Raw genomic sequence first — 23,611 nt, forward strand, 5'->3', positions numbered from 1 at the left:
TACTGTAGTGGAAACTGTGTAACTCTGTACAATTGGCTGTTCGCTAAGCCCCACCAGCTTAGTTACTGTTGCTCTGAATTTCCATTTTCACAAGGCACATATGCACTTTATAATGATAAAGGTGGCAAACTTACCACTTAAATTTTGGGTCTTCAATTTTACACAGAAGTAAACAAAAGCAGGCTTCTCATTTCTGGCCAACAACCCTGGAGTTTGTTGGCTGAAATGAAAACTGTATGTTAGAAGACTTGATAAGCTGTGGCTAGCTTGCGTAAGCTACTGCTAACACTAACAATGTGAGTTGGTTGAATCCTCCATCTCTAGCTGAATTTTCAATGGCTCCCGCTGATTTATTTCAAAATGAGAACCTCGTAAGAAGGTCTTACATATGCACATGGTGGCTTCATACATAATATTATGCTAAAGGAATGAGGCTTAGCTACATGCTCCAGGCAAAATGATCCCTGTAGAAAACATGACAATTAAGGAAACATTGTTTGCGCATTTCAGTGTAGAGCTAGTTAGCCTTGGTATTACTGAACAGCATTAGGCTATAAATAAAAATGGAATTAATTAGCTTTTTGTTTGACCATAACCCTTGGATGCTTGCTTACCATAGAAAAATATACTTGCTGGAATGTAAACTTCCCCAAACCAAATAAAGAGCATGAAAGCTAATGTTAGCTTAAACTCTGGTATACTAGCATCTTGGCTCCCACACAGTGGATGTTCCAATCCTGAATGGGTATTTTTCTAACGTAACCTGTAACCCTACAAAATAATATAGTTAGCCTATGATATGCCTGTTGTCTTTGGAAGTAACACTAGGTTACTACTGTAGGTAGTAAGCTAATTTCAGTAGCTGGGCATGTTAACATTTGCAGCTCATGTTAGAGCAGATAAACACACTGTTTACTCCATTCCTTACACTTTTTCTCTTGTATTTTTGATTTTGGAAAGGCTAGAAAAGGCACCACTCTCAAAAATATTTAAATACTAGTTTATTTGAGGCCCATGCACACCACTTATGTGTGCAATATGTGTTTGTGTCTATATGTATGTGTGTGAATACATAGCGAACAGTCAATTGTCTAATAAGACATTACAAACATGCAGGTTAGTTGCTATGAAGTCTGCATAGCACTGTGCAAATTCTGTTTTAGTTGTGAAAAAGACTAACTCTTTTCACTTGGCAGTACATCCTAAGCAGATGCAATGACAGAAATCACCAAAGAGTCTCGGCTATTTCTTAATGTAACGTTAAACAGACAAGGCAAAAAATGTAATCATGGAAATCTGTCTCAGTCATTTCCTTTGCTGCCCTGCAGGAGAGTCAGACAGACCAAATTAGTGGCCTCAAACAGGAAAGATGGAGAGATAGATTGATGGGAGAGAGAGAGAAAGGTGGTGGCATGGGTGGGGGCAGAAGATAAGAACTGAAGCGGAGCATCGTGGCGAGGTTAAAGAGAGATCAAGAAAGGAACGGGTAGAGGAAACGGGGGAAAGAGACAAAAATGTACAGTCATGGAGAGAGGAGGGAAGCTGAGAAGGCTTTAGGCTTTTGTGATGCATACAGCAGCACAATCATAGCACAACAGATTATTATGCAGCACACTGCTGCTTTTAGAAAGCTCAATACTGGATCAAAAAGGCGTTAAGAGATAGAAACCTCGTCCCACAGGCATGTTTACACAACTCTGCCTTCTACGCTGCATTCACTGTCAGCCTTGGTTTACACTGTAAAGACTCAAGAATGTGCTGCATCAATTGTGAGTAGAAATATGAGATTTTTATAGTAAAAAGAAAAGACAGACAGGGTTTATGTATAAATCAAAGCACATCATTTTATATTTATCATGATGTGATCTAAATTCATGTGTACAAAATATTGAGATATAACTTTTAACTTTAAAATTGAGTCATGTACGAGTCTTGAGAAAACTACATCCAAGTGCAGATGCATCCATCAAGAACCACATCAGCATATCCCATTATAGCCCTGCAGGGATAAATACAGTAGCTTATAGATAACTTTTTATACTATCATATGACCCCATCCACTGAATTTACTGTATTTAAACCATACCAGTGGTTTTGCACCATCAAACCAGTAAATCATTTATGCTTTCTACTCACTGACAACCAATTCCCAACTCATGTTCATTCAAGTGGTGCTGTAATTTTTAAATGTGTTTTTCCTGCCTTCCAGGGGCCCGTTGGTTTCAATTCATTTTAGTACGCTATCAATACAACCTTCAAACTTGCTCAAAATAGCTAATGTGTCATAATGAAACACACGTCCACACTGGTTTTTGTTAGTAACTTAGTTCTAGAGTTTAATGGGGTTTTTTTGTGCATCCTTCCTGGTGGTGCTTTCATGTGCTGAAGTGAAGGTCTGACAACAGAGCTTATGAATGCCACATAGCATTGCATTCATAAGCTATGATGTTTGGAAACTCAACAGGGAATGCAAATAATTATCAGACGAATGCAGTAAAAACTTGTGATAAATTTAGTTGTATTGAGTGGTCTGCGAAAATCATTTTGCCGACTTCAGAGTGGAAGACAGTTTTAGCTAAACAACAGCCCATAAGTACATACACAGTAAAGTTGACTACTTTGTGCATGTCTCATAACAGGAATGTTCTGGTCAGAAATGTGTGTGCATCATGGAGAAGAGTCTGTCTAATCGGAACTACTCGTAGGCTGGACATCTGTCCTACTGACCGATCCAACACAGAACTACACAGAAGGAATGTATATCTCCGCCATGTAAACTACTCCTAGGATAAGATTGTTTTACGAGTGATATCATTATTACAGAGAGTTAGAAACGTGGATGTGTGTTTTGGCGGGGAAAGCACTGAATTTTAAGGTGCCTGTATCACCTGAATATTTCATTTTTGAAAATTTAAACCGTTCCGCAAAATATTACAAAATCAAAAACATGGCTGCATGCTTTGGGAAATTACTGGCTCTAATGAAAGGTGTAAGCAGATAGTAGTTATTTGTCTTAAACGTTCAAACCCACTGGTTTGGTCCTTTAACTAACAGAAACTAGTGCAAACCATCATTAAAGAAACACATGATTTCCCTTTCTCCTGATCCATCACATGGTCTGATTCACAAAAACACATGACTTAAATACTCTCCCCAGGTATCCCCTTAGATAACCAGTAAAACAAATAACAATCCTGAGCCCTCATCTTTTCCATTTTTTGTTGAGCTACAAATCTCTTATGCAATGCAGACACATCAGCAACCCTTTCCACTTTTGGCTGATGTCCACTTAAACCTCCACAAATCGACCCAAGGTTTCTGACCTTGTTACTATTTTCAGAGCATGTACACAACGTGGCTTCTGACATGCAGGCATTATGCTGATTAGAAATGACATTCCCAAAATAAAGTAAAAAAAGACAACGCCAAGGATGAAGCTGTATAACTGCTCCTGGGAGAGGAACAGTCTGACAGAAGGCAATGCTCAAATATTTTGTAAATATCGACTACAAAGTTGCCTTCTGCAGTCACCGCAGTGAAACACACAGTGACTAAACAGGGCTTGATCGCAGTCTTGCACTGAATCATAGCTGACACATGCAGTAGCTGAAGCCCTTGTTACCTTAGAGCAATGTACAAACAAAAACAAAAACATATCCCATAATGCTACATCCAACTAAGAACCAGATTTAAAGTGTAGAGTAAGTGATAATCAGACTGGGTCTAAAAACGGTCTATCTGCGTGTATGTGTGGTCTGTGGTCTTGTGCCGTGCTGGAATGGAAAGCTTGAAGGGCAAAAGTAACTATGGCAGGCAGCGTTTACTGAACACTCAACTGGGTTGAGCTTGACGAGAAAGACATTTTTATTAATCTTTCATTTTATGACGGACAAAAAAATGTTTTTGGGACACCATCTTTCACCCTCTCTGTGGTCTGTAAGCAGTCATAGTGAAGATGGAAACCCCTGACCTAGATGGTACATCTTGGGTATGAGATTATTAAAGGCTAGTAGGGCTTAAGACGTCTAGGCCAAGCTCAACTGGTAAGAGACACAACAACACCACATGCGCGCACACATGCACACCACTGAATGCATGTAAGACAGCAGATGGAGGTGCATGTTCATGCACTCACACAGTCCAAACTTACTCCTGCAGAGCTTTTAGCAGCTGCCCTCTCACAATAGGTTTTGGACTGAGATGTACTTGAAGTACAGAGACCTCTGGGAATTGCCTCCATGCAGAGGCCAGAGGAGCTAGTTACTGCACAACTTCTCCTGGCTGCCATACAAGCACCTCTTGAGCTGTAATTTATGGGCAGATTGTAAAGCACTTTGTGACGTTTCAGACTAATGCCTGCAAGGTTATTCTGCCAAAGTGTAACAATGTCACTCTGATGAAAAATTGCACCTGGTAATATATGGCAGAGATTATGAACTCCATTAATCTAGGTGTGTAACACCGGAGTGAGCTGTGACTGTGTGTGTGTCTATATATGAGTGTGTTCACTCATGAACCACAGCTCTAAGGGCTACATACCCTTTTAATATGTGACAGCAATAAACAGTGATGTTACTGTCACATTCAGTGTGCTGTTACAAGACGCATTACATAACTGCATGTACACATACACAAACCATGGGTTTAACATGCAAAACAGCGAGATGCTCAGCCACGCATAGACACGTGTAACATTTATAAGAGCACATACACTCCACATACACACACATACATACCAACTCCTTGACACAAACATACAAGGGGCTACTAGTCCCAGGGCAGAGATCCTGACTCCCAGGCTGATTTGTCTCCAAACCATCTGTCACCATCTGAGCCTCCGCAGGCATTTCCCCTTTTGTACAACAACACCTCAACACACACACACACACACACACTTTTACTGGAACCTGCCTCACGCCACAGCAAAACAGGCCCTCTGTGCATGTGTGTGTGTTCGTGTTTCGATATATACCATGTCTATTTTTGGCTCTTAAGCTCTGCGGCAGCATGATGTATTGATGTGTTTTCCAAACACCACATTAAATTTGTATCCCTTAGATTGTAATTTAGAAGCGTACATTGGTATTGAGATGCAGAGCATTCACTCATGCACAAATATGCAAATACTTTTCATACATAATTTAAAATGCAACATGAAATGGCACAAGTTACTTCCGATAAACAAGTTGGAAGGGGGGGGGGGGGGGCAATGTTCTCTGCTTCATTTGCCACAACAGGGAAGAGGAGGAGTTCCTAATTTAATTAAAAGGTCAAATGTTTCACGGGAAAAAAAACAAAACCTGATGGTACATTTTTGTTCACGCTATTAGCGTTTTCCCAGTGTTCTTGAATGCAGCTTTAATTAGTTTGAGTGACAGACAAAATTTGTTCCTGTGTCCTCATCAATAGTGCCTTCGTTCTGTTTATCCTCCCCTCTTTTGTCCTGCCCTGCTTTGCTGTGTGCTGTTCAATTCTGTCCCATTTGCATTCACTTGTTCTCTCCAGACCTTGTTCCTTCAGATGATTTAATTGGCTCAAAAAACTGTTTACACACATACATACATTTCACCTTCCATTCCCCATAGATGTATTTGTAGAGCAGTAAACAACTTCAGCTGAAGAAGAGTCGTTTTATCATTTGAACAGTGTTTACAACACGCTGATAAGTTCGTAACGTCCCTCATTCAAATCATGTTTCAAGACTTGGGATGATCAGGGGGCTGCAGCATGTTCAATTATAGCTCTGATGATGAATATATCTCATCTTAGTACTCTTAAATGTTTTATTTTAAACCATGCGTAAACGCTTAATCACTGCTCTTACCTGGCAAAAAACTGATGGTTTCTTTCAACCAATCAAAGTGCTCTGGATAAGCCATGGCGAGACAGCCCAGGACAATCAGAGCCTCCTCAGATGTTGCGCTTTGATGTCATATTGCACTCCTGATAAATCCATTATGCACCTCAATTTTCTTTCAACAAAACATAAAACAGCGAGTTCCCTGCCCAAACCATGATTGCTGAATTATAAGCCAATGATTCCCTGGAGGAACGACACTACAATGAAGTTATTGAATTGACAAATCCAGTCAGATCCAGGACCCTCCGCAGCCCCCAGCGAGCTGCTACTACTACTGCTAGCTTGCTGCTGCTATGACTCTCCCTGCCTGCCGCTCTGATAACTCTCGATGTGAGATGCACAGGGCACAAAAAAGTGCCTACGCCAGCAGCCAGGGCCAAGGCACGGCCAGACAGCTTAAGCCCGGACCCATCCCATTTCACTTTCATTGTTTGTCTAACTGGGTTTGACCAGCCACATCCCAAACTGAGCACCCTCTGACCTTCACTGTCCTCCTCCCAGTTGTCGGTCTGTCACCAGTGCCACAAAAACAACAGAGCGTAAGTGTCCTCGGTGTTCCCACAATCCACAGGATGGTGTGTCCTGGCTGCCCTGTCAAACACACACACACACACACACACACACACAAAATCGTCTCCCACTGATGCCAGCATGTGTGGATATCAACTTTGGTGTCAAGTGCTGCACCATCAGGCGCCCTATCACTGCCTCTTTCACAGAGAGGAAGACAGATAGTGCGACGGAGGAGATAAGATGGAAGAAAGAGAAACAACAGCTGGTCCAGTCAGCAGCTGTGACAGAGTCTGGCCATTTGCCGATGCTAAGGGGACATTCAGCGGTGGCAGCCAGGGACGGGCCCTGAGCTAAGAGCAAACACACACTCACACAAGCAGTGCTCGGCTGTGAGGGTTCCATTGGACGTATTTTCCCTCACAGAGAGAGAGAGTTTGTTGGTGAGTGGAGGGTGCATTGGGAAAATTAATTAAATTAAGTTAATAAAACACTGAACATATATATTTTGAGAGACTAAATAAAAGAACAGTTTCTCAAAGTCTTGTCTGCCAGCGATGTCACTGACATTGTCCATGTTTTGACAAGAAGTAGAACGCCTGACCTTTCTAGCCAGTCAGTGTAAGTTTGCTTTTTGTACAGAGCTCGGGTTCCATAGACACAGAGTTTATGGAGCTCTTACATTGTCTCATTTATCAGCTCTTCATGATATGAAATATTCAGTGGTAAACTAAAACACACACACACACACACACAGGACTTTATGATGAACTTCCAGTCCACAGAATTTCCTTTTTATTTATTTATTTTTTTTACAGGTTTCGGCTGTTATATCCAGAAACATCAGCACAAATGAGCTGTGACGCATTTATAAGTAGAACATGTTGCATGAGAAATCTACTGTAACATCCAAACATCTAAACACTGGATATGACATTACAGGGATGAGGAAAGTCTTGTTTGATTTATAAAAAAAAAGCTGAATGTTTTAGTAGAGATCCTCTGTTCAGACCAAACAGACATGTTTCAATATTTTCATAATGTTCAGGAATGACCTACTAGCAACACACACATTATGTTGTTCATGACAAGAGTTTAGTGAAGACATGACATGCATATTGCAGGATATGTGAAGAATCCCAGTGTGCCATAACACCTGGCAGGGACAGACCTTTGCATTGTTTCAGTTCTTTGTGTAATGGTCTCTTACAGTGTGGATTACATTCACTGGCAATGTGTTTTCCAATCCAGGACGTGTGATATCCTTTTACACACAAGTCACAGGGTAGAGTTTTGGGTATACAAAGTGCAGGACCTTGACACCAGAGGTTCATATCCTGCCCTCCACATGTTGCCACATGTTTAGTCTTCTAAAACACTTGCTTAAGGTTATGGAAGGATAGAGGTTTTAGTTAAATTTTGAAAAGGCAGTGCATCCTGTCTCTTGCTTCAAGTCCATGTGGATTTTTTTTCAATATTTAACCAAGACCTTGATTTTTCCCTAACCTTAACCAAGAGATAAGAAAAGTAACTCGGTGGTATACCGTTTCCAATAAAATGTATTTGCTATTGCAGACTATTCTTAGGGATACAGGGTTGTCATCAATATCAGTTTCCAATCATGAAGTAAAGGTATTGATAATACTAACCATATTCTGAGTTACATTATGTCATATCATTAACACAAAAACACCGGTACAGTGCATCTAATGAGCCAGATTTCGCTGAAAGATCAAAATCTTTCAATAAATATCATAACTGCAACATTTAAAATAGTGTAGGCCTGCAACTAACAATTATTTTCATTATCGATTAATCTATAAAACATCAGAAAACAATGAAAAATGCCCAAAATAGGACATCATCAAATGTTTTATTTTGTCCGACCAACGGTCCAAAAATATTCAATGTCCATGTATGACTAAGACAAGCAGTAAATTCTCCCATTTGAGAACCTGGAACCACAACCATCAGATGTTTGGTGTTTTCGCTTTATAAATGACTTAAACGTTGCAGCTCTGGAGGTTATGCATATCTGGAGGTTGCCTGCAAATGACCTACTGTATCTTATGGAGTTTTGATATCAGCCCTCTTGCCCACAAAGCTAGTTTAGCATTATGGGAAGAGAGAATGTGTTTGATGGTTAAAAGACTTGAGCAGCAGACACACCCCTCCACAAGTACTACTGGATATAAATAAATACACATGCCACCTTCAAGGGTCTTTTCCATGCAGTCTCTCTCTCTCTCTCTCTCTGCCAACCAGAAACACACCTGCAGAGGGGTAATGTAAGTGCTCTGGAGGTGGGGAGCTGCAGGGACAGCTGCAGACTAAATAGAGAGAGCGAGACAACTAGAATTATGGAAGTGGAGGCTGATTTGGCTATGCTACCTAAGTACCCCACTCTTTAAGAGTATCAATACAGCACCCTCCGCATGGCTAATGGGCGGCTACGTCATAACTGTGTGAGATTAATGATCATTCCTGCAAAGTATTTTAGTGCAAAGTACAGCCTGTTCTGTATTCTTTGGCGGTATAATGTTTAGCCACATCAAAATCACTGCAAAAGACAGTCAGAGAATTTGTGAAAGGGAGCGATCCAGTTCAGACACTGTCTTCAAGTCTCTCACTGATCTTTCATCGGGTGAAAGGATCAGCTAAAGTTGTTGCTATCTCCTCATGTGGTAACATAATGGATGAATATAGCTGGGAAGGGCGACTCTGGGAGGTACTGAGAGATCAGGAGAGTTATCTAAATGAGATCTCTGCAGTCCTAAGGACAGAAGAGTGTGTGCACATGTGTGACCATGTGTATGTGTGCAGCTGTGTGTCCCGGCTTTAAAAGCACATTAAAACACACTAACGCACACTAAAACTAAGTCTCTGATAGTGTCTCTTCTATTCAATGAGTTTTATGTGGATCTAAGATGAAATCTCACTGGAAGACTCACAGTGTTTTAATATTTCTGCCTTATGAAGAACCATGCAAGGCACAAAGGAAAAGCTAGTGCTTTTACATGTCATTTGAGAGACCGGGATTTTGTTAAATGGGGAATGGCTGACCAATGTTCTCCATCCATTTTCCACCACTTATCCTGGTCCTGGTCTTCTGCTGGACACTTTAGTTAGATTAGACAACTAGATTAGTCCAGACATCCTTTTCTCCAGCCACATCCTCCAGCTCCTCCTGAGGCATTCCCAAGTTGTATGGAATATGTTATCCCTCTAGCATGTTCTGGGTCTGCTTCCAGTTAGTAATGCCTGAAATACCAGCACAGGCCTCCCTATCTTCTTTCAACATGAAGGAGCAGGACTTTCACTCCCACATATTCAAGCTCCTAACCCTTTCACAAAGGTTGGAATACAGATTGTCAAGTCAAGAAGATGACACCCACAACGCAAATCCACCTGTTGATCTCCCACTTCATCTTTCCCTTGAACAAGTACTGTATATAAACATCAGGTTTTGAATCTCTGCTTCAATGTCAGTCATCATTAAAATGATGAGTTGAATGCCCTCAAACTGACATCAGTGGAAAGCATTGATCAGTTTTGAGCAGGGGTTTGTAAAGTCTGACACTGTGGGCCCCACCCTCAGACAAAATCGAGACAACCGTGCATTGTATTTTTTTACCTAATATTTGTTTACATTTTCAACCATGAAAAAGTATGCCGAATTAGCTACCAGCAGACTCTGTTTGTAATGTACCCATGGATGTACAGACAACTATCACTGAATTACTTTGATACTGAAGAAAACTTAAGAACTTGACGATTCTCAGGCAAGTTCTGGAATTATAAGGAGCGTTGTTTTTCTATGATTTCTAAGCGGATTTATCTACGCTTATATGCGATGGACATCAGTGATATCCTGGGGAACTGTAAGTCATACTATCATGTTTGTGTGTTCAGATTAGATTGAGTTATGACTCTAAGCATGTGTAATATTTTTGAAGCAAATTACGGCAATCGGGCGCTAATGGTTTTAAAGAACCTTATTTGCCTCCATGAGCTGTGTGCCACATCCACCGCTGCAGCTCCAACTGCTGACGATGCTAATAAGCGGACCAAATCACCAGGCCAAACTACAATAACTAACTTCCTGTTGTTTTTAGAACACTGGCATGCACTTGTCCCTTTCACCTGACACTGTATCTTTGCTTCATATCTCTCCCTCCGCGGCCCCCCTTCAACTAGCCCGTGCCTTCAAGTGGATGTGCACCTCACAGTTTTAAAACCTCTGGTTCAGAGAATAGATACCTAAAGATAAGACAAGACTAGACATTGTTTCAATAACTCCTGACTCACAGGGACCCTGAAGGTTCAGTCCTACATGACTTTTACATACACAATTCCATAAAAAAGAGACTTTCTGAGGTTTTCAAGACTTCAAAACAAATCACAAATTTACCTATTGCCATCAATGTTTTCTACACACTTCACTGAAACATAACACTGCTAAAGGCGTCTATTTGTGAGAGATTATGTTTTTCAATTCTCCAGTGATGCATTGTTTCCCTGCAACCCACCACCTGGTCCGAGCCCAGACTTTGAAAAATGCAGCTTTCCAATACATTCATTCAGAAAGTATTTGCAGGGTTTGTTGAGATGTGGAATAATAACACAGTTACACACCAGAAACAATAACCTCCACAGTGAACCAAAATGTAAAATAAATAAATAAATAAATAAAACAGCAAGAAGGATTTTTATAAAAGTCAATGCAACCAATTTTACACAGTATGTACAGTAGTATATCTTGCCTTAACACCTGTTGTGAGAATTGGTGGTCCTTATGGTTGTTAGTTGTTCACACAGCATAAAAAATAACTATACTGTACGTCTTAGCCAACAAGCAAAAGTAGATAAAGCCATGTTTCCAATCTGCACAACAGAACCTTTACACTGATAAAGAAAGAAGGCATAACCATTTCTCAGTCCTGCTATCAACACTATCAAGCACGTGAAAAGAAGGCTCTGCCATATGTTATTAGTTTCAGTGCCCCAGGGCTAACATCTGTATGCAGACAGCGTCCACATCCAGACTGAAGAGACAAATCTTTCTTTTTTCAAAACTGAGAGCAGTCTTTTCATAGACTTGCAATTTCAATGAGAAGCAGTCAGACATAAAGAGACTGACTGGCAACGCTGCAGGGCACTGTGAATATTTGTTTATGTTAGCATCTGGGTGAGTGTGTGTGTGCATGTATGCATGTGCATGTATGCGTGTGTGTGTGTGTCTATGTGGATTTGTGTGATGGTCAGTTACTGATGCCCAGGGAGCCACAGCCGTAGTGGTTACATTTCTATAATATCGGAACAGTTAAGACACTGTAAAGGTGATGGGATAAGATGTCAATATAGACTGTGGGATTACAACAAATTAGCATCTGGTGAAACAATGCTTTATTTACAACTTTATTTATGTCCAACTTTATCAAGTGTTTTTTAAAATCTATTAATGTATGTGTTAATGGTGAGAGAACATTCCATGTTATGACCTGCCTGCACTGTACATATTTATTCACAGTGCAAAAGTATCCAGCACCCTCTATGTTTTATTACTATTGCTGATTTGCTTTAGAGCAATACACTACAGCTAGCTATACTCCTGAGTTCAACAGTCAGTGAACAAAACACCTACTGAAGCACTCACACCTGGGGGATGACTTACATATCTCAATGTCATTCTTTTGGCCATTCTTTATTGGAACTGCTGGGATTAAGTGCCTTGCCTAACTCACTGTTCCCAACTGTCCTACAAATTTAACCCAAAGACCCTCCAGTCACCAGGTACCTAGGATTTGATGGTTTGAAGGTCAAGTCTAGGTTAAAACTGGCCAAAATTTGGTTGAAAAGTGAAAAAGTACTTACCACTGTTTCAACAGCACTTAAATGAGTATATTTCAACGTGTAGCAGGTCCTAATGACACACTGAAATGTTGAAAATGAATGTTATAAACTATTTGGAAGTATAAAAACTTTAATTTCCAACCAAATTTAGTCTGGTTTCAACCTAGATACTAAGACACTTTTTACCTGGTAATTCCAAAATCCTCTCTTAATGGGTTTGTATCACACAGTACATCCACAGTAGTTTTCCCTCTACTGAGGGGAACCTGAACTACCAAAGAGGAAGAAGAGATATCCCTGTCATCACAACATCATAAGGAAAATGCTGACAAAACAACTGACAAAAAAGTTTACACCAGAGTCAGATATGTGTCTGCTGTTCAGGGAAGCCTGGCAAAGTGTGTTCACCCCAGATATTCTGGACTGGAAAATTGGAGAAAGATGAACTGGCCAGTTTTGGGGCAGAGTATTGATTAACTAACCTCTTTGTGAATACATTCTTTAATGTGTACCATTGTCATAACTTGTAATCAATAAATAAATTATCATGCATGGAAAATTATAATCATCAATTTTTCCTTTTATAGTCATGTTCAAAAAACATGATTTGAATAATTATTAATAATGTCTATTTTACATTAATTTGATGTTAATATTAAATGACATATTTACTGGAAGAAATGTTTTTAACTATATTAAAAGAATACTGTACATTAGCGTTAATGGCTAATCTTAAATAAGTCATTAACCATCTGTGACAGATGCTGCTTGAAAAGGAAGCACCAGCCTACAGCTCCTAACCATTAAAAACTCTGTACTTCCTGCTGGTGGTTTTCTGGACTAAAAGCACTCTGTTCTTTGAAAGCCTCCTCCTTTCCACCCCATTATCTACACAAGCATGTTAAACCCTCGACTTAATCGTTTATTATTGATAGCTCGGCAAGAAGCCTTCCCTCCTGGTGTTATGGAAAATGGTTAAGACTGAGATGTAAAGGATGTAGGTTAAGGATTTGTGGAGCCAGCCACTGCAAAGCTGCATGAGCCGTGTTTATGTGTGGGACGTATTGTTGTGTATGAGTGTTCTCCAGCTGAAAACTGATGGGGCAAGGTGTGCATTAAAGTGGACGACCCAGCATGTTTCCGGTATGTGTGTGTGTGGATAAGTAAGTGCGTATGCATGTGTTTTAGAGTGGTATAGTGCCCAAGGTGCTTGGTGTAAGACAGCATTAGTATTTTCTATGCGAGCAAAATAATCTTTTAGAATTGAACGTTCGCTAAGCCCCACCAGCCCCACCAGTTTACAGTGATAAAAGTACCACTAGAAATTATACATTTTTGAAACAATGACTCCCTGATTTCACAGTGGTAGACAAACCCAGGCTTCTCATTTCTAGCCGGTGACCGTTGATTTTGTCGGCCGAAATGACACCTGTTTTATCAGCTGTAGCTAGCTAATTAAGCTAACGTTAGCTTCAGGCATATGCAACGGCTAGATACACGATACTGTGCTAAAAGACTGAGGCTAGCTGCATGTCCCAGGCAAAGCAGCATCTGATCACCATGATCCATGTAGAAGTAAAATAAAAAACATTCTTGTGTTGCAGTGTAGAGCTAATTAGTCTTGGTATAATAAGAATAAGGAAAAAAATGTAAATGCTTACTTGGACAAGCAAGACAGATTAGATTTATACTTTATTGTTTGTATTTTCTAACTGTATGTTTTCACTTTTAAAAGGCATATGTAATGCTATCTTGGATAACAGGTTTTGCTGGGGTACATTGCTGAAATGTAAACTGACAAAATCACTAATTAGTAAGGCTAGGTTACTACTGTAGGCAGTAAGCTAGTTAGCGGACATGCCATTGTTTACAGCTTACTTCAGAGCAGCCAAACACACTGTTTAATCTTTAAATCCTTCCTTAAACTTTTGCTAATGTGTTTTTGGGTTTTGAAAGGCAAAAAAAAAAAATATATATATATATACAACACCCTCCAAATCCAAAGCTTGACAGGCCTGCCATGCATAGTTGGGTTGCTAAGCTAGGATCGGAAAATTGCTATTCAATGGGTCAATTGATAAACAAGAAATATCTTCATTCAACAGCCATTTGACAGCTTTCCTGACTAACTGAGACCTGTGAAACAGCAGGATAGGTTCTATGTGTGAGACTGGTATACCAGGGGTCATGCCTCTGTAAAATCTGTGGTAAGGCCTACTGTTTATGAGCTGGATAACATGGCTCTGCATCAGCTTTGACATGATACAGCCTGGGATTTTCACCATAACAGCAGAGGACTATCCAGTTTCCACCACTGCTTCGAGCCACTTCTAGTATGACTATTAATCCTCAAAAAGCCACACACATGCAGCAGAGAGACACCAGCGTGACCTCGTTTTAAAGACCAAAGTCATTTGACCATGCACTTGTGGACAGAAAGGAAAAGATAAAGAACATGAAGAAACAGGGGAATAATGAGGAGATCATGTTCAGCAAACAAGCAGGTGATTCAGGACATCTTGATTTTGAAACAACGACCAGCTCCATGTGCATTATCTGACTTATTACTGCTACTTACCAAATATATCAACCATTTGATGTGAAATGTTACCATAAAATAATTTACATATAAGCTTAAGTCATTTGCAACCTTATGCTAAAACAATAAAAGATACTTCAGCAGGAAGCATCTGTAAACACATCTGTATCTGCTCTACATTACAGCAGAATTGCAACCATAGCAACGTAAACAAATCTGGCAAGATTGCTGTTTCATTAAATTTCATAAATTAAATGGTTTCATGCTTTCTAAATTAAAAGTAATGTTTGTTGATTGTATTGCTGGTTAATTGTTTTGGAAAAACAACACACACACACGCACACACACACACACAATACAAGGGGTTATCTCAACAACACAGCCCAGTATGACTCACAGCTCCACCATTAGCCCACATATGGGAGAGGAAAGATAAGTCTAACCTACAAACAGAGTAGTGATAGTTATAAAACATTGATCAGATGAGCACTACAGTCTGTGGACCAATCATTTGCCTTCTTCCCCTCTTTATCTCTTCCCGCTCCACTATCCATTCTCTCTGTATGATGCTTACTTCCCACTGCCTCCTCTTCCACCCCACTGCTGCGTATGGTAAATGGAAGCTTATACCTGTTGACCTACATTACCACTGTCTTGCCAGGCCTGAACAGAGGAAGTCGCTTCTATCCTATTGAAAGCGCAGTAATGTATAGGAGACGGGCCATCCTTTGACTGGACTACCTGGGTTCAATCAAGTGCATACTGTATGACAGCAAGCAGACAGTCAGCTTTTTTCTCAGAGGCAAGAAGCAACTACAAATGAAAGACCAAGAGAATTTCAGTGCTGCCCATAAGCAATGTGTCTATGGTAGTTGTCAGACTAAACAGAAGAAGACCATCGGGCTAAGCCTCTTATTGGCCACTTATTGCATTCTGGTTCCTTCTGCTTTCCTTTCTGTTGTCATTTTCAAAGCCCCTCGTCATGTCTAAAACATGAATACTGCACACACTCAAGCTAACAAGTGAGAAATTTTCATTTTAATAATATTTTTGCATGTTTGCAAAATGCACCATTATTAACTGCCCGCAGCAAATAAAATGACCAAGCAAAGAGTTAAAGCTGTGTTATAAACTGTAAGCCTTCTACTAGCAGGTAAGAACAGTGCTGCAGGAGGTGAATGAATCTAGAGTGAGAGCTAGGCAGGATTACAGCGAGGAGGATGTCAAATGGCAAGATGGTTTTCATCGACAAGAGTCTAAGATTCAGCAAAGAAAGATTCTGGAGCAGCTATAGATCCATATGATTGTGTAATGTTTACACCTGACCTGATTAAAGGGTAAGTGACAGTTCGTCAGACCAGTTATCCACATGCTCTCTCACACATTTTCTGCCACAGCTGTTGTAGAGCAGCAAACTTTGCTCAACACCCTAAAAATGTTGACCTACATCTCACTGACTTTCATAAGAGGAGAAACTATCTCCTGGAACTCCAGTGCCATTTATGGAGAGAAAGTCAATGCTCATTGGTTTCAGTTTGTTACAAACAATGTTCCCCACAGGCTCTATCTGTTGTCTGACATAACTATATTAGAATGATATTAGGTTCTGCAAGACATTTCTTCAGTGCTGGCACAGTGCAAATACAGTGTAGAGACTCAGAATGCAGGTCTGGAAATATAAAATTGCCTGTATCAAACATACTGTATATTATATTTGTGGATTTGGGCGCAAGCAAGTGCTGAAAATGTCAAAGAAAAACATTTACATCAACGTTGAAAAAAGACAGTCACTGGCTACAAGTATCAGTTCTATTGATCTAACCAGCAGTAATTCAATGTAGGCACCGGCTCAAAATAATAATACAGTCATTCTGTGCAGACTAACAACTAAGTATCAAACTCAACCAGTTCCAAAAAACAGCACCCGATTCATCAGCACTCACGACACATCTGCATCGCTGCTCAGTCCCCTATCATCTTGGAAAGGTAATGCTGATGTTCACTTTATTTCTGTCTTTGAAATATTCTCTTTCATTTCAGCAGCCTTGCTTTTCTCTAAAAGAGCTTCAGCCCTTTGTTTCTTGAATTTTATGTTAATGCCATTTCAGTTTGTGTAGGCACTATGAATGAATTGGTACAGGTTGACACATTATTGCATTATATAAAGCTGCATTATAGAATAGCAAAACTGAAATGTATTTGTATTAAAAGTGGCATTGATCAATACTTTAAAAAGGTAAAGGTGTTGATGAAATAATCAACACAGAGGTCAATGGTCAAAACCATCATCATGAACTGACCTGCGTGTACATGGTGACATGGTCTACATGGCTGGGGTTTGCGGAGCACACAAAGTGGGTCATGTTCCAGAAAACCAAATACATGAAAGAGTCAATGACTTCAGATTGATCTATTGTGTCCCATGTTGAGCAATTAAAACACTAAAAGAGGCTCTCAAACAATTGACTAATAAACTGAACTGATGCAGTTGAGTATCAGTATCTGTGTAGAACAAATCCTGGATGTGCTCCATTGATGGCAAAATGATCAATCAATAGAGACAGGCTCATTTTGTGGTTTGTGCCAACACATGCTCCAAAGTTCAGTAGTAAAAGCTGAAACAAACTTTTGTGGATTAACAAAATCTGTTCTCTATCCAGAGTCTCTAGAGCATGAAACAAAGCATCTCTTTGTATTCTGGTAGATAAAACAAATGGCATATGTCATTTTTGTTCTATGATACATCTAAGTAGGGCAGTAACAGTCAGAACTGTAAAATCTGAGAATTTTGACTGCATGTGACTTTTGCCATATAGCCATATATCATGTATAGTCTTCTATATATTCTTCTCTCTACACCAACCAACTTCTGAGCTAATGTGGGCTGCTAGGCAGTGGTGGGTCGGGGTGTGAAAGGATGACATGCGTCCATTGGAGATGCTTTCATCAGCGGATCTCAGCTGCACACAGTTGGAAGCTCAGCCGCTGATTCATACCAGTCCACATGACTTCACACACTGATGGTCACTGATAACGTGCCGGGATTAGGGCCACCGTGTGTCGATATGTGAGTGTGTACATGAATGTGTGTGTGTCTAAGTGCAGTTGTCAGGCCTAAGATCCGTGGAAAAGCCACAGATATGCACACCCCATATAGCCACTGATTCCTGTCAGTAGCACCCACCAGCAGCTATGTGACTGGATTCCAGTGAGTGTCTTTGGCGCTGGTTCCCAATTTGGGGGTCAGGACCCGCCTATGGGGTCACAAAATGAATCAAATGGGTCAAGAGATGTTTATCAGGGAAAAAAGAAAAAAATTAGGCTCATTTGTTACATATTTTGACTTTTCTTTGTTCTTGATTGCAAGTAGACATTTTTGTATCAAATGGTCACAAGCCTAAGTGTTAAAAGCTTTAAATTACTGAAGAAAGTAAATGAATAGGTAAATAGGTAAAAGGTATATTTAGGCCACTACTCAGTACTAACACAAGATAAATGCAAAATTATGTAGGCCAGAAATAGATAATTGAAATGCTCTTGAGCACAAATTTTGTGTAAAAACTGTAGAAAAAAGTATCCTCTAGCGGCTCTTAACCTCTCTTAATGGTACTGAAGTGTAAAAGGAGTAAAAGCTTTTTCTGTACTTCCCTGGTTGCTATGGTTCTATTTTTCTTTAACTACCATTGCCTAACTCATTGTATCCCAGCAAGAAGAAGTAGGAGCAAATAATACTGTCAGAGCCTGTTAAAATCAGATGTGCAACTCATACAGTAAGTGAGACTTACTGATACTTAAGTGACACTGGGTGTGTTCTTAGTCTCAGAAATCGCAGAGTTAAACTATGCTTATTTTCCCCATCTCTTTCTTGTCATTCGTTTTACTTTCTGTCTTTCTTTTTTTGTTAAATTTTCTATCAAGACTCCGATGCCACACAGAAACTTATTTTCTATGAGTGTGTAACACTCATAGAGTGACTGTTGGCCACTATCATCATCATCTTATCCCTTTCCTCTCATTGTTTCACTCTCGCCTATCTTATCAGTTCATCATAGTGTTTAAAGTATGATTTGATGCTCTGGAGTCTCTCTATAATATCTGACTACAAAGGAAATACAAATACTGTAAAACTTATTAAAAAAGCAGAGCGCCAATTAAACACCAAGTTCCTTTTACTGGCCGGATTTTGACAAATAAACACAGGTCTCAAATAGACACCTGATCTGTTTATTATAGAAGTTCTTTGGATGTATAAAACCTCTGAAAGCCCACTGGGTCACCTGCTTGAGCTAGTTCTAAGCTGCTTACATTGCACATACAAATATAAATGTTTAAACTTTTGTCAATATGGACATACTACACATCGTTAGATTGGTTAGATTCTCCACAATTCAATCGTTCAGTTCATTTTACGGAACCATGAGTACCACTAAGTATAATAAATTCAGATTTACCAGCACGGTAAACAAGAGAGACGAAAAATAAAGTCTGAATATGTGTCCATTCCTTGATTATTTACTTATTTATTATTTGTCCCAAATATAGGCAGGTTGAGTTCAGTGAATGAAGCAAATAAAAGCCTGGGCTATTAATTGAAGTTTTACCATACATGTTTTACATAAACAGGAGTTTAGATCACAAATGAATATGCTCATCACATATTTCAATGTAAATGCTATAAATACATTGTAGCACATCCAAACACAGAGATGTACTGACTAAGACAATGATTGGCATGTGCAAGATGAGATGTAGCAGGCATCATGCATTTCAAGGACAGTCTATCAGAAAAGATAGCTACTAGCAATGAACTGATTTTTCATGTCAATATCCAGCCATCAAAATTTGACAAATTACTGAAAACGCTCAAAATATGACATTTTTCCTGTGAGATGTCAGATTATATGCTTAACTAATGCCACTTATTTTTAAAAAAATCCTTAAAATCCTTGATAATATAAGATATCCTACAGATAACTAGGCACGGCAGGTCTGTCAATCTTTGGATTTCTGAGGAAGTGTGGCTGTAGTAAGACCAATACTCAGCATTTAAAGAGTTTGGAGGGTGGCGAATTTAGTTTGGCCTTTCCAAAACCAAAAATATAAGAGCAAAAATGTAAGGAATTGATTAAACAGTGTGTTTATCTGTTCTAACATACACTGTAATCCTTAGCATGTCCTGCTAACTAGCTTACTACCTACAGTAGTAACTGTTACTCTCTAGTAAGTGTTACTTCAAAGACATTATTAACAACTACAGTAGTTTGTGGGGTTACAGATGACGTTAATGTACATAAGTTCCCAGAAACATTTAAAAGTCAGCCGGAGAAAGCAGTTTCAACCAATTCATGGAGCTAATGTTAGCTTAATTAGCTAGCTATCTACGGAGCATATCTATGTTCCCAGGGTCCTAAGTTTCCGTAACCCCCTCACCCTAACCCTAGAACTGGTGAAAATAGGACTCGTTATCATGTTCCCATTATGTGCCATATAAATCTGGGGAACATAGGACCCTGGGAACATAGGAATTGCCCCGCTAGCTACAGCTGCTAAAATCAGCTAGAAACATTCAGAAACAATGTTGCTCATGAAGATGTCCCATCCAGCACTACCTCAAGCTACTGTGTGTGAACAAAGGCAGCTCTTATATCCATTTCCTACTACTCAGCACACAAATACACACACACATACACACACACACACACACTAACTCACTTCAGGGGGATTGACTGGAGTTAGCTGAGAAAGTAGCAGCCATCATTACCTTGTCTGCTTGTAAACCACGAGGGCCAGAGCAATCATCACCCTTAAACACAACGTTTCCTATTACTCAGTGCACACACACACACACACACACACAAACACACGCTCTCACTCATGCATGGTCCATTTCTGCAGATGGATAAATTACAGGGAGGGAAATGTACAGTAGCACAGCCGTCCGAGGCAGAGGAAATGAAAAGGCTTAGCTAGAAGGATAATAGAACGACAGGGAAAAACAAAGCCAAATAATTCATAATGCATTGTAGCATGCTGCATAACTGCACAATCAGGAGAACTGCCTTTTTCCTGGAGCATTACAAAAGAGACGAAACAGCTGCTTACAGGGCTGAAAGAGGTGAAGGACCTAGTTTCTGCTGTTGGCTTTTTAGGTGAAGGAGGTCGTGCTATTATTAACCAGATAATGTAAACGGAAACAACTGACCACTGTATATGTTGAGAAATGTTAATAAATGAGTGACAACACAATTGCCTAATCTACCCAAATGAATTCAAGGATAATCACTTTAGAATTACATGATCCCTTTGTTAACCAATTAGAAATCTGGGCTTAACTGTTGCCATTAGAGGGATCCACCATTTTGTTTGCTCTGTTGCAGTAAAACTCACAACAAACAAAGATGTGCAGCCTATTTATATTTCAGCTGCACGCGGCTTCCTTCTCTTCTTCCTGCGTCTCACAGCTGACTTAGGGAGTCTTTTTTCTTCTTAAACACACGGGGGGTTTAAAAGAAACTCGTGCCTGGTTTAATTAGCGCTAGGCTGGCAGCGCTGTGAATGCTGCACAACCAGAACCCTACAAGGCTGCCAGAGCTCCTCCGAAAAAACAGCCTGGCAAGCAGGCACACAACAAACCCCCATGGAGTACATACAGCTAACATGCTGCACATTTAGCCTTTCCTTACACTAATAGATAGCTACATTTAACTCAGCTACGAATTAGCAAGTCAGTCCAAACACAGGAGAATGTAACTGCTGCTTCCTGTACATATAGACACCAGTTCATCTGCACAATCTTGCTTGCTTTTAGACTGCAATGTGCATAATGTATTTGTAAATTGTGAATAGTTGGCCAGTAATTACATAATAACAAATAGTTCAAGATGTCTTATAGTCTTATTGTCTTATAGCATTACAAGTACTCCACAAATAGAGAAATATATCAATCAATCTAATGGGCACACAAGATGAGCATTAGCCTGCAGCTGCTGCTCTGACAAGTTACACAGTGTTAACATGCCATACACGTCAGAGTGGATCTCTTTTTTTTTATATCAGCTAAGTCTCTGCATCCCTCTTTTGTTGTAATTTCCTGCAGTTTCATGCCCAGGCATCAAAGAGAGCACAGCTGTGTCATTGGATGAATGCTTTAATCTATTCAGCCAGCGCATCTGTGTGCTCTGTCTTACGCTACGTCATTAGCTGCCCGCCTTAATATGTGTATATTTTTGTGTGTGTGTGTGTGTGTGTGTGTGTGTGTATGTGCGTGTGTGGCTGGTTAGGGTTATGCGAGTATTCATGTGAGTGCATTCATGCACACATACAGCATGTATGAGTCTGGCTGCATATGTGCTCTCACATGTCTGTGTGTGCTCTCATGCAAGAAGCAGGCTAAAAATGCAATTTACACACTGACAAAGACACGCACAGAAGATGACATGAGAGGATAATGAGGGACTTTTTTTAATGCCCCAAGTTGTGTTGGGTTCCCGGCTGAAGGCCATATCAAGACATCACATCACAGACACTAATAACATGTGATGGTAAAGTTTCCAAGCAGTGCTAAATTTAGGCCGGATTGCTGTTTTCGACTGATGAGGGATGAGAAATAACATACTACATAGTCACAAAAAAGAGGAGGGAAGAAGGAGAGACAGTGAGAAAAGAAGTGGAGCTCCACAGGAGATTCCCACAAGCCATAACATCTTTATCTCAGAACGCCAGTGTCAATACTGTTTCGACACAGTTGTCCAGTAAAACATGTTTGTGTTTACAATGCCACATCGGCTGACACATGAACACATCCACTGTGTTGACCGAAAGCATGGCAGGAATCTTGATTGCAAAATTGACTATGGGAACTGAATGGAGCCATTTTTATAGCGCCACAAACCAAATGTTAGGATAGATTAGAATATCTTGGCTCATATAAATCATTGTCAGCTGACTGCGTCCAATCAGAAAGTCATCTATTCTGTATAATTAGCTTAGAAACAGGATGCTATGTGTCTTCTGTAATGCTGATTGAATGAATTTCACTCATTTGGAAGAACAAATGAGATTCCAAGCACTTGCTGGTCAATAGGAGAATACAGTTGTCCAGTTTAAGCTCAGTGGCTTTGATTAATTATGGTGTAATGTTTATTTAAATCAGACCTTACTATTAGTGAGCTTTAGTCTTATTGACTATTCTCTAAATCCCTCCCCTGGACAGCGATTATCCAATCAGCTCAGCGACCATCATTCTTTTGATTTCTCCACATGTTGAAGTGGTGTGCATGGGGCTGTAGTAAGAGCTATACACCGCCTTTGCAGAGTTTGGAGGGTGGTGTCTTTTTTTAACCTTTCCAAAACCAGACATAAGATAATGAGTGTAAGAAATGGATTACAAGTGTGTTAATCTGTTCCAATCAAAGCTGCAATCGTTAGCATGTCCGGCTAACAAGCTTAAAACCCAGTGTTACTTTTAAAGCCAAGGAGTAAAACCTAATGGAGTAAAACGGTCAACATTAAAAAAGCTAATCATGGATGCTATCAGAGTTTAGGCTAATATTAGCGGTTCTGTTCTGCACATTATTGTATTAGTTTACACTCCAGCAACCCTAGCCAAACTCGTTATCCAAGACAGCATTATGTTTGCCAAACACATTGGTTACTCCTCCACCTTTTCTTGTAATGGTAAAAGTGAAAACATACTGAAAATATGAACAAGTATTTAAGCTAAGAAGCTACACAAGGTTACGTTAAAGAAATAACATTGTGATATTACGACGGTGTAGTCCCTCATTCGTCCAGGAGTGTTCCATCGTAGAAAAGGTTTCAGTCGTAGTTTGATATTACATTTTTCCTCA

The 23,611-nt window shown here is 39.9% G+C and overlaps 1 protein-coding gene across 3 annotated transcripts in view; it reads right to left on the reverse strand.

Moving 5' to 3' along the window:
• pak5 (p21 protein (Cdc42/Rac)-activated kinase 5) overlaps positions 1-23,611 on the reverse strand; it is a 69,349-nt gene that overhangs the window by 38,957 nt on the left and 6,781 nt on the right. The window contains exon 1 of one of the 3 annotated variants that reach the window (XM_044170239.1): positions 5,825-6,205. The exons of 1 other annotated variant lie outside the window; for it this stretch is intronic. In XM_044170239.1, the coding sequence (XP_044026174.1) occupies positions 5,825-5,879 (55 nt within the window). In that variant the 5' untranslated portion in view covers positions 5,880-6,205. Of the gene's footprint in view, positions 1-5,824; positions 6,206-23,611 lie in introns of those variants that run through there. One more of the 3 variants, XM_044170240.1, reaches the window with a different exon arrangement.

This window comes from Siniperca chuatsi, linkage group LG16 (genome assembly GCF_020085105.1).
Source record: "Siniperca chuatsi isolate FFG_IHB_CAS linkage group LG16, ASM2008510v1, whole genome shotgun sequence".
NCBI lineage: Eukaryota > Metazoa > Chordata > Actinopteri > Centrarchiformes > Sinipercidae > Siniperca > Siniperca chuatsi.